General features: G+C 32.2%; 1 protein-coding gene across 1 annotated transcript in view; it reads left to right on the top strand.

The window, feature by feature from the left end:
• LOC145260450 (uncharacterized) overlaps positions 1-15941 on the top strand; it is a 44853-nt gene that overhangs the window by 15105 nt on the left and 13807 nt on the right. The window contains exons 3-4 of the mRNA XM_080118505.1: positions 8273-8489; positions 14134-14266. Coding sequence (XP_079974631.1) covers positions 8273-8489; positions 14134-14266 — 350 coding nt within the window. The remainder of the gene's footprint in view (positions 1-8272; positions 8490-14133; positions 14267-15941) is intronic.

Raw genomic sequence — 15941 nt, 5'->3', positions numbered from 1 at the left:
GATACTACACTTTGAAATATTTATTTGTACAAAATATAAGAAAATTACATTTGAACAACTTAGGCACAAGGCCATTCAAAAGTGTGGGAAAATGGGTATCGTTGGTCATCCTTTGTTACCATGACGAAAAAAAATGTCTATCCTACTCTCAACTAGAATCATCAATCACCATAATACCACATTTACTTCAGGGGCCATTCTACTTCACATTTCCCAAATCGTTCAAAAATTTTATTGGCGAGAAGCGTGGAATGGGGGGCGGGGGGGGGCAAGGAATAAAAAATTTGGTTAGTAAGATCCTCCCGACCCTTTCTAAATAATAGATCACCCATTGTTTTCTGGTTTGTCTTGAACCGAAAGCAAGCAGGCCAGTCTCTAAGTGAGGGTGAGATCTAAATAGGAGAGAAAAGAAAAAACAAGGGTGTGGAGTTTGGAGAGTGGGTGACGTTCTTTCAAGATGAATGCAATTTGGGAGTGGCCAGGGGTGAAAAATTTAAAGTGAGTAGTGGGTATCTTGGAGGCTTTCTATTGGTGGATGGGGGTGGAGGCCAATTTACTTGAATTGCTATGAAGCTAGAAACTTACCCGAAGGGCTGGGGTTCGATAGGACCAGGAACTGCGTGCACCATGCTCAGGTAGGGAACACATACTCATACTTGACTCAAGCCTGCAACTTCTATCCACATTTTTTTTTTAAAACTGCGGAATGTAATTTCTTTCTATCACATCTTATACTACACTTTGATCATAGCAAAAATGCCAAGAAACCATAAAAATAATGTTTTTATAGCGAAACATTTTTAAATAAATGACGAAAAAGTAATTTATCTGTTAATGTGAGTGGATAACGTAGTATCAACTCTGTTGTCATAAAATTGTCCTCCCAGGAAGTACCTCCTTTTTTAAGGAGGTGCCTCTCATTCTACAAGCTATTACATCCTCCTTTAAGGAAGGGGCAATATTGTACATGTTCTATTGAAAGACCATCTTCCCAGTGACTAACTTCTTCTTTTTGCGGGTGTACAAAGTAGCGAAGTATCTGTGTTGCCATGATACTCCTGATTAATCCAAGAAGTAGCAAAATCCCACCCTTTCACTGTTACTGCCCCTAAATGCCGGAAAGTTTCTTCCCTCAGATTACTAGACTTTGGAATTCTCTCCTTATTTCCTCCTTTTCTAATCTGCTGAAGTTTAAATGTAATGTGAACAGACATCTCATTGCTCAACTCCCCACAGTTCCTTGTTAGACACAATCCCAAATAATAGCCTCTTACGTTCCAAGTGATACGAGGGGCGTGCAATAAGTAATGCCCCTGACCCACTTCCAGTTGTCTGATCCAGCTGAAATTTGCATGTACTATGATTTATATCTCTACAGGTTATGTCGCAAATTACAGCTCTGAACTAATTGTGGTTTCTGTTTTACAGGTGTTTAAGCTGAGTCAGGTGTGAAATGGAGCCTGTTGAATGTTGAGCAGTGATCTGGTTTTTGTATTTGAAAGGACGCACACCACAGGAAACTTTTGATGAAATGAAAGAAACTTATGGTGATAATGCCGCATCATATGACCTTGTAAAACGCTGGCATCGTGAATTCAAACATGGCTGGAAGTCTATGGAAACAGCTCCCAGACCTGGTCGCCCCCCCCCCCTTCTGCCATTGACGAGGCATCTGTCCATCAAGTTGAGGCTGCCATTTTGGAAGATCAGTGCATTACTATTCGCCAAATAGCCCAAGATGTCAAGATTAGTACAGTCTGTGGAAACTATCATTCATGACCATTTGCATATGCATAAGGTGTCTGCCAAATGGATTCCCAGGTTGCTCACACCATTCCAGAAGCGAGAACATGTCGAGTGCTCGAAGATGAATTTGGAGATGTGCCAAGAAGATGAGTCAAAATTTTTCAAAAGACTGATTACACAGGATAAAACATGGGTCCATCACTATAATCCAGAGACCAAAGCCCAGTCAGTGCAGTCGAAACACTTGGACTCATCACCTCCAAAGAAGGCAAGGGTGCAGCCCTCCGCTGGCAAGGTCATGCTCACAGTCTTCTAGGACCAGGATGGAATAGTGATGACAGATTTCCTGGCAAAGGGTACCACAATTACGGGAGCCTATTATGCTTAACTTTTGAGGAAATTAAGGGAAGCTATCAAAATCAAAAGGTTGGGCAAGATCAGCAAAGGTACCCTCCTCCTGCAGGACAACGCTCCGGTCCACAACACGAATGTCGCCAGATCAGAAGCACGGGCGTGTAGTTATGAAATCCTCCCCATCCTCCCTACTCTCCTGACTTTCACCTCTTTCCAGCCATAAAGTTGTTTTTGAAAGGAAAGCGTTTTCCAGATGATGCAGCCTTAATTTCTAAAGTCACGTCGTGGTTGGAAGACCAACCTGGGGTGTTCTACAAAAACGGTCTCCAGAGCTGCATCAAACGATGGGAGAAATGCATAACTCTGAGTGGTTTCTTTGTAGAGAAAGACTAATAACTGTGCCAAGTTTTGTGAGTCAGGGGCATTACTTATTGCACGCCCCTCGTAGTATACCTTTTTAAGAGGTGAAAATGGGTAAAAAAAAAAAAAATTGTTTTTGATAATCGAGTTATTTCATTATGAATAATAATCAAACCGTTGAAAATAAAGAAATTATTACAGGTCTACTGATAAAAGTCGGACGGTGTACCTGTAGATTTGACATTTCGAGCATTGCAAGCAATTTGAAGTAACGGATTTAGTATTGCCCCCTTTTTAAAGGAAATTCAATAGAGATATTTCATTTGCTGATTTCATAATGGTTAAACTATTAAAAACACAGAAATTGTTACAGGGCTACTGATAAAAATGTGACAGACCTCAAATATTGCAAGCAGCTTAAAGAAATGAGTGTAGTATCACACTGTTTTTACAGAAAATTTAAATCACAATATTTCATTAGCTGATTTCATAATAATTGAACTGTTAAAAACGGAAACCCCTAACAAAGGTGAAGATCATGTCTAAAGGAATTACAGTATGTAGCCAATGAGATAACTTGTTTTTGATAATTTTAAGGTAAACAATCTGACTGAAAGAATATGTTGTTGAGAATCCCAAAGCAATTCATGATGTTAAGATAACATGAATAAAGGTCTATCTTGTAAATATAAAAGTAGGGTGGAACTAAAGCCATCTTGCTAATTGCTGTCATACCTACAGGCCCTGATTACATGAGATACATCCATTAGTAGATATCAGGGTTGATTTATATGTGTTTGGCTGAATAATAGATTGAATGCAACGACCAAAGTAAAATGTGAAACAATTGTTACATTATTATTAATATTATAGTTCCATTTTCTTTGACTGAAACCGTTTCCAAACATAAACAGAACATATATTTTTTCCAATCAATTTATCCTTAGAATAACATTTACATTTTCCATTTAAAAAAAAAAAAATTTCTGACCATTTTTATTTATTTTTTTTTACATAAAATATAAATTTTAATATTCCTTTCTTACAATAATTAAATCTCTCTCTATAAAGGTTTTTTTTTTTTTAGAGGTGGTGAACTTTAAATTAATAATTCTATTTTCTTTAATTGGCGATTTGTTAACTATCAGGAATTTTGTGTTCTGCTTGGTTTTGCAATTCATCATGAAGAGACTGACACTCGAGCAGTGTTTGCAACTTGCAAATAATATGGTCAATTTAAAATTTTCCATAAAAAAAAATGTCAAACCATTTATATTTATTCATCTTTTTACGTAAAATATGCCGTTAGATATGATCCCAAATTGTAGCCCCTTATTTTCCAAGTAGCAATACGCCTTGTTTGGGGTTGAAAATAGTAAAAAAATAAAAATAAAAATAAAAACAAGGATTCATTTGACAAGAAATTAATCTTTGAAAGAAGACCCTTCTCTAAAAAGTAATTTTTATTTGATAATTGTAACTTTTATTTGATAATCAAAATATGGGAAGGGGCGGGAAGGGGTCTATGGCCATCCTTGTCACAGTACCTTTGTTGACTAAGCTAAGCCTAGTTAAAGTCACTATAATACAACATTCACACCAGGGGTAATCCTACTTAAGATTCCCAAATCAAGTTTTTTTTAAAAAAATAATATATATATATATATATATATATATATGGCAAATCTCTATCCATTCCATTAAAAAAGATTAACAACTTATGGGTTGGAAGTTTTAACAAGACCCTCCTTCATGGTAGTTGCCTAGAGTAAACTGAAGGAATAATTTTAAATTATTTGAAACTGAAATATTTTAGAGTGTAAAATTTTCCTTAATTCTGCTTTCTACTTTTAGTAAATTTTGTTTTGTTAAAATTTCTTAGAAAAACATTTTTTCTCAGGAAATTTATACCCTGTTTTCTTTTTGTTTGTATGTAAAAAACAACAACAACAACAAAATTTGGAACAAAAACCTTTTAAGAAAAATATTATTTATTAAAATATTACCAACAAGATGGCTGAGACAGTAAATTATTATTGTAATACTACCACTTGAGCTGAACCCTCCTGCTTCATCAGTGTAGCTAGCCTCAGGAGATTCAACCCCTAGGTCAAGTTGGGTGGGACTAAAGCCATCTTGCTAATTGCTATAATACCTACAGGCCCTGATTACATGAGATACATTCATTAGTAAATATCAGGGTTGATGTATACGTGTGTTGGCTGAATAATAGATTAAACGCAATGACCAAGCTAAAATGTGAAACAATTGTTACATTATTATTAATATTATAGTTGCATTTTTTATCTTCATCAGGGTTTGCACAAACTTAAAAAGTCATTGAATTTTGACTTTTGCCTTGAAAAGGCCTTATTTCAGTTATTACTTTGGAAAATCCTTGAAAATATGGAAAATGTCTCGAAAAGGCATTGAACATTGTATTCTTTATGTCCAGTAAAAATTTGTGTCAACACATTAAAAATAAAATCAAAATAAATACTAATAAATAATTAATTATTATAAAAATACCATTAAACTATTTTTTAAATATTGAAAATAAAATCGAAGTACATTGTTCTGAAATTGCATCAGCTTATTGTGGATACAAGAGTTATGTCCCTTTATTACAAAACTACCTGATGTTTTCCATATAATAACATCGGGTAGTTCTGTGATAAAGGGACGTAACTCTTGTATCCACAATACCGGAAATTCAAAATTTAAAAGTAAAATGACCACAGCATAGACCAATCTACAATGGGGGAAATAAAGTTTAATCGCGCTTAGTTGGTTAAATAAGTGGGCCAGGGAATGTAAATATGATTGTCGACAGGCATATTGTTTTGTATGTAAATGAAAATGACTTTTCCTGTTGTCAATTATTAAGTTTTTGGGTTTATTATATCTATATATTTATAAGGCAAAAGTGGCGTGCGCGTTTTTGTATGTCCAAGAAAGGCTTTTTTCAGGGAGGGGGGGGGTTCTTGAGAGGATTACTATTCTGGAGAACTTTTTATAGACTCCCTAGATTATAATATGTACGATTTGCAAACGGATGATCAGGTCCAACATGCATATTGTCTCTCGATGGGGTTCTTGCATTTTGTAAAATTGTCAATGTAACCTAATCAGCTTTGCGATTGTGTTACAATAAAACAACACAAGATGAGTAAATCACTTAAACTCTGTGTGTGTGCGTGTGTGTGTGTGTTTGATACCATCTTGCAGTGTAGAACGAGGAACCCCAAAGTTTGTCTGTCAGTAGCTGTCTGATCACGTCAATCCTCAACGATTTTCTTCTCGAACTGATCTACTCTCGTATAGCTATGATTCCATTCCCTCCGATATCTTTCGGGGGATCTCCTAGTTGCTAACTGTCCCAAACTGTTCCAAACTCAAGACTGTTCCCAACTATTTCTAACAGTCGGGAATTGTTGCAGAACCCATGGCTACACTGCCCCCCCCCAAAAATAACTTTAAATATATATCTTTGTTTTTTTTTTTTTTTTTTCTGTTCTCTGCCAAACCTTGATCAACAATCTCCTATCAGGGTACTTGATATGACTTTAAAAGACATCTAGTGGTAAGATCTAGTGGCTTCAAAACGGTTTGTATGATTTAGGAGGTTTGCCACTCGACTTTAGGGTTAGTAGTAGTGTTATAAAAGGGGTTTATTTTGAAATGGGTTCCATTCAAACTTAGGGTTAGTCGTAGGGTAAAAGGAGATTTTTTTGGGTGGAGCTTGTCACTCAGATTCAAGGTTAATGGTATGACAAGTTTAAGAGAGGAACTTTTAGAAGGTGGATTCATCACTCTGACCTAGATTTAGTGGTAGCATAATTTTTTTATATATATTTATACTAACTTTTTAAATTGAAAAAATATCAAAAGAATTTGAATTACTAGCTGCTCTAAAAGGCATTGTATATTAAATTTATATGTGAAACTGATCTTCCTCTACTCTAATTCTAATTATTGTTAGTTCTTTTTTTTTTTTCATTAATTTTTTTAGGGTATTCACACATAATCGCCTAAAAAAAATAGAATTTTCTTCTTTTTTTTGTAGCTACAACTACAAAGTAAAAAGTTTGGAAATTAAGTATATTTGAAAACCAGTATTTTTGAAGGAACTACTATAATATAAAACAACCATAAACCACATTAATTTAAAAACAAAAGTTTTTAAAATTTTTTTCCAAAATGAACCTGTAAATGTAGTTTACAAAACTTCTCAATTTCAAACTAAACAACCGACAATAACAGCAGCTGCTGCTTCAACTGCTGACTAACTTAAAGTTATTAGCACTACTATTCAAATTGTTTACTTTAACTGAAAAATGTGTGAAATTATGGGGGAGAATCTAATTAAAAATGGCTGATACCAAAAGAGAAATCACCACAGAATTATTATTTTAACACATAAAATAATAAAAACATTAATTTACTTATAACTTGGAGTAGGAAAAGTATTTAGAAAAAAAATGTTTGATACATTCTATGTTGAAGTCTTATTCTAAAGACAACCCCCCCCCAAATGAACCAGTTTATTTTGTACCCTGAGAATAAATGAGATTGATGTTTTAAAATTTTTAAAAAAATTGTTTTCCAAATATCATGATGAAATTCCTCATAGGGTAATGATACCAAGCTTTTAAGCACCAGGAGTGTAAAAATATCTGATGAAAAGTAACCATTTCATAGCATTAACATTTTATTGTTATTTCCCTAAAAATTCTTCAAATATATCATGTAGATTATTATATATTAAAGCATGTGAAAGGATATCAATTTCTGAACCAAATGGTGGCATTTTGAGAACTTACACTGCTTTCGTTTTTAAAATATGACTAATTTAATATGACTATTTTGAAATCTGTAATTATCCAAAGTGTTTTATGGTTGATGGGCATTGCTAATACCATGTTTACTCTCACTTTTTCACAAAAATAACTTGATCGATTTGGCTGAAATTTTGTATGGATAATGTTACGATAAAGTGCAGCAACTAAGTATTATGATATCTGTTTAACACACAGAGATTAAAAGGGATTAATATTTCATGCAAAAATGAACACAAATTTAAGTATATTCAACCATCAATTTATAATATAAATCTCACCTGTCTGTTTAAATGTATGTATGTATGTTTGTATGTCTGCCTAAAACTTTCAGCAGAAGCGACAAATTTTCACGAGATTGGTATCATTTTGAAGCTCGACGTTTCGGAAGAGAAATATCGAAAAATTGGCTAAAAATATTAATTCCTTTACCCTCAACTGGGTATTTTTCTACAAGGAGGGGTCGATTTTTTGCAAGCCATTTTTGCAAGTCATCATATCAGTTGAACTGACTTTGCCTAATTTCAATGTTCTGAACTTCTGGTCGTGTCATGGAGTAATGGTAAGACGTCAGATTTTCTTTGACTTTCTTTTCTGCCTCCATGTCACGAGTTCAAGCCTGCCTGCCTGTCTACTACCACGTTTTTTTTTTTTGCTTAACACACAACTCCAAACACCTGGGCAACGCCGGACACCCAAGCTAGTTTAGCATAAGCACTCATTCTAAGTCAACGGGCTACAACTTTTTCACGTTTTTATCCAGCTAAAAAGTTTAGTAATACTTATTATAAAATCTCATCTAAAAAATTCAGAAACGTAAAACAAATTCCATTTCAGATTGATAATCTAATGAGGCCCTATTAGATTATTTATCCATAATTTTGTCTTAACTAGTATATGCTCTGATTCAAATATAAATATTTTTGTCTTAACTAGTATATGCTCTGATTCAAATATAAATATTCTCATTGCAGAACTGAAGGAAAACGGCAGCAATTTCCATTTGTATATTCAAAGAATTCTTGCAGACGAAGATGTTGTGAACAGTGACCTCCATTTCGCCAACGAGGGCCACTGGAAGAGTTTGAAAACCTTGTTACCCTTAATTTCCAACGTCCGTGCTTTAGAGACTGAGGTCACTCACCACGACCTCCTCTATCGAGGGAAATTTGATTGCGTTGCAAACTATGAGTAAGTATTGTGTCACCTTCTTTAAGTGTTTAAAATTAAAATAAATGAACTGTTATCCATTTGATCAACGTTGATTGATTCTGCATTAGTGTCTACATTGTGGTGGACAGGATGGCTTGCTTATGTAATTGGGATCCCATCCTCCATATTGCTTAATGAATGGTAGAGTGATTGAAAAGCAAAATTTCGCAAGTGAAAACGAAGTATTTCGATATATGATAGTGAAAGAATGTAGATTTATTTATATAAATATTAATGTGATGAAATGAATATAGAGATAGTAAAAATAAGAGTTCGTTGAGAGGTGAGGATTAAGTAAGGTTACTTGCGTTAGTATTTGATGATAGACTGACGGGTTAGTCAGTAGTACTGGTTGGATGGCCAATGCTAACCAGAGTGTTGTCTCGTCACATGTTGACTTGTCGAGGGTTCAGTGGAAAAGAGACAGAAATATACATAACAGGAAGTTATGTGGCTGTGTCGTTCTCCAGTTACCAGAGTTAAAGAGCGATAATCGAGTTAGCCTGGGAATTTCAATTCTCGCACATTTGTGCCGTTGTTAACCCATCGTGACGGTAAATATAGAGAGGGTTAAAGAATAAAGTAAAAGTTTTCAATTTAATAAAGATTAGTGAAACTTCACAAATGCTTTTTAGTGTAACATACAGGAAGACTGTTGTTGTAATGGAAAAGTTTAAGTAACACCTAAGAGTTAGAGGTGACCTCAAAAGGGAAGTCACTGAAATTACATAACTTACTGAATTTTGCTACCCTGAAAGCTGGAAAATTGCCTCTGTGTAGTCATGAATTTTGATTATCTTATTAATATTGTCACTCTCTTCACTAAAATCTTTGAACGAGTGGGTTTCTACCAATATTTTGTTTAATTTTCTATTTTGAGCAGTTATTGAGACTCAAAAAATGTGATCCTTTCATGTCTGCCATTATTTCTTGTTCTCAGATAACACTTGGTACTACTTGTTTTTTAAACTTAGTAAATGCTTTATAATAAGTTAAAACACTAAAAACTTATCTAGGTAGAAGAGTAACTTATCTTGCCTTTGATAACATTTACCGTATATTTCATTGTATAAGGCGACCGTCAGATGAGACAAGGTACAAAATTGGAGCAAATTTTAATAATTTTATCATATATATCGGTTGTATAAGATGACTGCTAAATAACAAACCATATTTGTTTAGCTTAGGCTAGAGATTGCAACACCCGGTATCTTATGAAATACTGGTTTTTAAAGATGATTTTTTTAATTTTAAGGGTCGTCTTATGCACCAAAAATATACAGTATTTGTTGTATATTTGTTTTTTTGACCATTTTTTTGTTTTGTTGCCTCTGGTAAAAAAATGCTTGTGAAACATTAATCAACAAAATGCTAGCCCACCATCTCTGAATCCATATACTATGCACTGGACAAGGTGGGAGAAGCTAGGGCAGTAGCCCTTGATATAGCCAAAGCATTTACCAATATCTAGCATGAATGTGTTATCAAATCATATGTTATTGCTGGACAAATAAATAATATATTCAGATCCTTCTTAGGCAAGAGAAAAAAAAATGTTGTTGATGGTTGTACATCCAAGCAATATGACATTAATGTGGGATGTGTCTATGGGAACTGAAATCTCCACACAAGCGAACTCATACATACAAACGGATGACCTTAAGGTAAACACTATTATCGCCCTTTAACTCTGGTAACACCATGTTTTGCCACCAGGGGTCGATACAGCTACATTCACTTCTGTTTTGTATTATTCATTCTCTTTTCGCTGGAACTCTCAACAAGTGAAGATGTGATGGTAGATGCTCTCCGGTATAGCATTGATAGTCTACTTCTTGACCTTGTCGTCAACCTCTCATCAAAATACAATAACGCAAGTAACGTTACTTATAATCTCTTTTCACTGAACTCTTACTATCTCTTACTCTTACTTGTATTTGCTGTAAATAAATTTACTTTTGTTTTTTGTCGTATGATGGCATATTTTGTGTCTTCATTATGCAACCTTTGTTTCTTCTCCTACCTAACAAAGAGGATGGGATCCCCAATTACATTAGCAGGCAATTTTGTAAGAAGTTGTGCTACTACAACGAAAAATGTAAAAATTGGTCAGTCATCTCAAGATGTATAGCAATAACACACTGAATTTTCAAGAGTCTACAACAACTTTAATTGCTTGCACAAAAAGAGTCTGGAAACTTATTGAAGGCATCTTGCACACACAAAGAGTTCACGTGAATTATTTTTACTGTTTGTGCAAAAAGAATGTTGTATTTTTTATTTTTTTATTTAAAAAAATTTTTGCAATGCATTAGTGTTCATTTCAACTGGCAAAACATCATCTTTATAGGATAAGATGGCATATAATGTGTCTTTGCTAGTCATCTTTGAAGATGCACAACCTATAGATAACCCTGGTATGGCTGGTTTTTGAGTATGCCAAATTCCTATCTTAAAAAAAAAAAGATATTGTACACTTGGAGCATGTTCAATCGTTGGCAAGAGGATTCTTTTTAATTGTTTCTTAAGTCTTCATAAGCTTAAGGCTAAAATATTTTCTAAAATGAAAATCATGTAATGGCTTTTGATCAAAATTGGAATAAGAATTCTAGACATTTTATCTTGATTTTAATTAATAAAAATAATAGAAAAAAAAACAACTTCTTTTCAAGCAATTAATTTTATTTTATTTAATTAATAAAAATAATAGAAAAAAAACAACTTCTTTTCAAGCAATTAATTTTATTTTATTTAATTAATAAAAATAATAGAAAAAAACAACTTCTTTTCAAGCAATTAATTTTATTTTATTTAATTAATAAAAATAATAGAAAAAAAAACAACTTCTTTTCAAGCAATTAATTTTATTTTATTTAATTAATAAAAATAATAGAAAAAAAACAACTTCTTTTCAAGCAATTAATTTTATTTTATTTAATTAATAAAAATAATAGAAAAAAAACAACTTCTTTTCAAGCAATTAATTTTATTTTATTTAATTAATAAAAATAATAGAAAAAAAACAACTTCTTTTCAAGCAATTAATTTTATTTTATTTTATTAATAAAAATAATAGAAAAAAAACAACTTCTTTTCAAGCAATTAATTATATTTTATTTAATTAATAAAAATAATAGAAAAAAAAACAACTTCTTTTCAAGCAATTAATTTTATTTTATTTAATTAATAAAAATAATAGAAAAAAAACAACTTCTTTTCAAGCAATTAATTTTATTTTATTTAATTAATAAAAATAATAGAAAAAACAACTTCTTTTCAAGCAATTAATTTTATTTTATTTAATTAATAAAAATAATAGAAAAAAAAACAACTTCTTTTCAAGCAATTAATTTTATTTTATTTAATTAATAAAATAATAGAAAAAAAAACAACTTCTTTTCAAGCAATTAATTTTATTTTATTTAATTAATAAAAATAATAGAAAAAAAACAACTTCTTTTCAAGCAATTAATTTTATTTTATTTAATTAATAAAAATAATAGAAAAAAAAACAACTTCTTTTCAAGCAATTAATTTTATTTTATTTAATTAATAAAAATAATAGAAAAAAAACAACTTCTTTTCAAGCAATTAATTTTATTTTATTTAATTAATAAAAATAATAGAAAAAAAACAACTTCTTTTCAAGCAATTAATTTTATTTTATTTAATTAATAAAAATAATAGAAAAAAAACAACTTCTTTTCAAGCAATTAATTTTATTTTATTTAATTAATAAAAATAATAGAAAAAAAAACAACTTCTTTTCAAGCAATTAATTTTATTTTATTTAATTAATAAAAATAATAGAAAAAAAAACAACTTCTTTTCAAGCAATTAATTTTTTACCTTGAAAAGCAATGTGTGTGATGTAATGATTTGTTGGGATCGCTAGATTTCAACTATTTTGCTAAGATTGCAAGGGTTTATCTTTATGTCTCTATGAGCAGAAAATTTTATTCATCAGTCAACTCTTTGCAAGGTGGCTGTTGGACAATCTGAAACAGCCGCAGATTTTTTCCCTCGACATTAAAGTCAACATTTCAACCATTATTCAAATGGCTTTTCCCCTGTATGTTGCTTGTCCCGTGCAATTCTAAGAGGTTGACCCCTCCCAGGATTTACTTTCTTCTTTTGAGAAGGGATTAATTTATCGCTAATCGCTTGAGGTGTCTATACTGTACAATGCTGAATGTGCTCTTCGTGAATTTTTTGCAGGCCAGAGTGCTCTTTCTCTACCCACTGGCTATTTAAACCCACATTCTAAACCTAGTGCCACATCATCCCACTGTGGGAGGGAGATAAATTAACTTGGTACACGATCAACTTCACGATAATTGCAACAGACTCTGGTCCTGATTTTCAGAACTCTGAACACTGCATCTTCCTATCTGATTTCTGCCTACAGCCTGCTCTGCCAGTTTTTCTGTCTCAACCATTCAACATGGTTATTAATGCAAAGAACTTTGGTATGGATGTGTACAACTTCTTCACTCTAACATGTTACTGCATTGAGATGACAAACAAAGCTGGGCAGATTTTTCATCTGGCCCTGAGATTCTTTTTAAGTTTAGGATGTTTACCAACTTGTTTCCCATGCCATTTAAAAGCTTCGCGTCTTACATATCTTATAATGGCTGAGCGTCTCACAACTTCATTGTGTGAAAACAAAGAAAAAAAAATAGATATATACTTTTCATTCTCTATACACAGCCCTTGTATGGCCAGTTCTTGTATATGCAACCCAGACAACTAATCCCCATCTTACAAAAAAGATATTGCACACCTGAAGCATTAGATTCTTACACTTCAATACAAAGATTGACTTCAAAAGCTTAAATCTGTTTTACCTGCAAAGGATGAGAGGGGACCTGATTCTAGAATATAGCATCATCAACAGGAAATGTAAGTCTACGTTTATAGGAGTTTCCAACCTTAACACCTGATCATTGTCTCTGCAGTTGTTTACAGAAGAGAATACAGTCATCATTTTTTTCTAAACAAAAAGAAGGCAGCATTTTCTTTTCATGTTTATGCTCTCTGGAACAGCCTGCCAGAGTGGGGTTGTGATTGTGGCTACCATATCCAGGTTAAAAGTTGCTTTGGACAAAGATTCAGACCGTATATAATCGTCCTCTGTTTTTTTTTACATGGCTCACTTCACTTTGCTATTTTTGCCAATTGATTGAAAGTGAGATGTACAGACAGACGAAAAAAGCTGACTATGGATTGCAATAAGATGTACTTTATGTATGGAATATTTAGAGCAAAAACCAATGAAAATTCATAAAGATCAAATACTGAATATCTTGAGCAGGAATTAGATGGCTTAAGTTTTATAATTAGATACTTGTAACTTATTATGAATGGTGATATTGTTTTCTGAACTTTTGATAATATTGCTATTGTCATTTATTTGTATGGCCATGTCTCCCTTTTTTTTGTGTGGTGATATTGTCTTCTGAACTTTTGATAATATTGCAATTAAGCACTAATCAAATTTTGTATAACTAGTACTATCATGTTAACAACTACTAAACTGTACAGTTGTTTGATAATATTGCTAAACGGTATGACTAATTTTATTAGTATGTACTTAAAAGAATGCTTTTTTTTCTTGTAGTAATCAGCTATGCCTTATTGACTGGAAAACATCACAGAAGCACAAACCCCTTCTTGCAAATACCTATGACAACCCCATACAAGTGGTTGCATACATGAGTGCTTTGAACACAAACTCATTTCTCGATGTTAAAGTAAGTGTCACATATTTTACTTCTGGCCTCCAATTTTTTCTGTTCTATGATACAAATAGCAAGGTTATCCGGCATTGCCTGGAATAAAATCGAAACATATTTCTGTTAAAACTTCTATCTCTTTATCTGTCTCCCTTTCCTTCTCATCTTGTTTCCACCTTTCTTCTCCGCCTAGTCCATTCCTCTTTCTGGACGTACATACAGATAACTCATATTTTATAATTTTTCTTGAGCAATGAATCACTATAAGGGAATCAATTAATTCCTATGTAAAAAAAGTCAGTTACTTTTTTACTGTTAGAATTTAATCTGGCTGGAAAATGAACTTGCCACACTGACAAAATCTGCACCAGTTTGGAGTTAAAGTATGAATATTTATTTTCTAAATCTTAGATATTATTCATCCAGGGCAATGCCTATAAAGATAATACCAACTTTGGTATTATTTGTTTTGTCATTTTTTACTTTTATCTGGACATTGAAACATACACACCAACAACTGCTCTTTATATTATAGACTAGCAGGGATACACAGCATTGTCCGGGTTCACAAATAATAAACAAAAAAAATTTTTTCACTCCCCATCCCTATCCGAGTATATGGAGAGGGACATTTGTTAACTGTATTTTAATGTAACAATTTCAAAAACAAAAGATACAGTAATCCTACTTAAAAAACCGGATAAAAACACAAAAATATAATCCCCCCTCCCCCAAAGTACCTGACCACCTCCCCACCGGATATTTCAGCAGAAAGAATACTGAGAGAAGAAGCTAATTTCAGGATATTGATGACTATATACACGTTTAAGCGAAATTCTTAAATGCTGCCTCAGTCTAGAAAGATTTCTCGGATCAAGTAAAGAATAGATACCCTGTAGCAAAAGACGGCGACTAGCGACGACCAGCGCACATTTCAAGTGACACTGGTGATTCGGCCATGACGCCATGTGCACAAGCACATGCCGTTAGTTGTTTGTAAACATGTCAAATAGCAGACATGGTCGAATATTCGCAAGCAAGATTTAAAAAAAAATATATTTACAAAGATTTTGAAGATTTAAAAGAAAATTATATATTTACAAAACATTTTTTTAAGTAAGTAACAAAACGAACGTACTTAAAGAAAAGATATTTAAATAAATGGGTGCCTTTCTGAGTGCGTTTTTAATAAAACTTAGAATAATAATAATTATAATTATAATAAAATAAAAAAATAAATACATTTAAGTCAAACTTATTAATGGCAGAAACAAGTATAAAGTAACTGACTTGTTCGGATTTTTGTGAATGTTTCATGGATTTTTGTGAATGTTTCATGGATTTTTGTGAATGTTTCATGTATTTTTGTGACCAAGATTGATTTTTATGTAGTGTTTTTGTTGTTGTTTTTTTCTGTGAGTGTTTTTAATACAATTCAATTTAATTATTCTTTAAAACATTAACTTTAGTGACAATTAAATTTAATCTTATGATAACCTCATGTGATATGAGAATTTCAGTATTCAATTTGGCTACCAGTATATATATATATATATATATATATATATATATATATATATATATATACTGGTAGCCAAATTGAATATTGAAATGCTCATATATATTCACATATGTACCCATCAATGTTTGTATAAATAAATTAAATATACCTGCTCTGTTAACTTGTTGAGCA

This window comes from Euprymna scolopes, chromosome 36, assembly GCF_053919585.1.
Source record: "Euprymna scolopes isolate OS-2025 chromosome 36, ASM5391958v1, whole genome shotgun sequence".
NCBI classification, from domain to species: domain Eukaryota; kingdom Metazoa; phylum Mollusca; class Cephalopoda; order Sepiida; family Sepiolidae; genus Euprymna; species Euprymna scolopes.
Note: the sequence above shows the minus strand (reverse complement) of the source record. Positions and strands in the feature narration are given on the sequence as shown.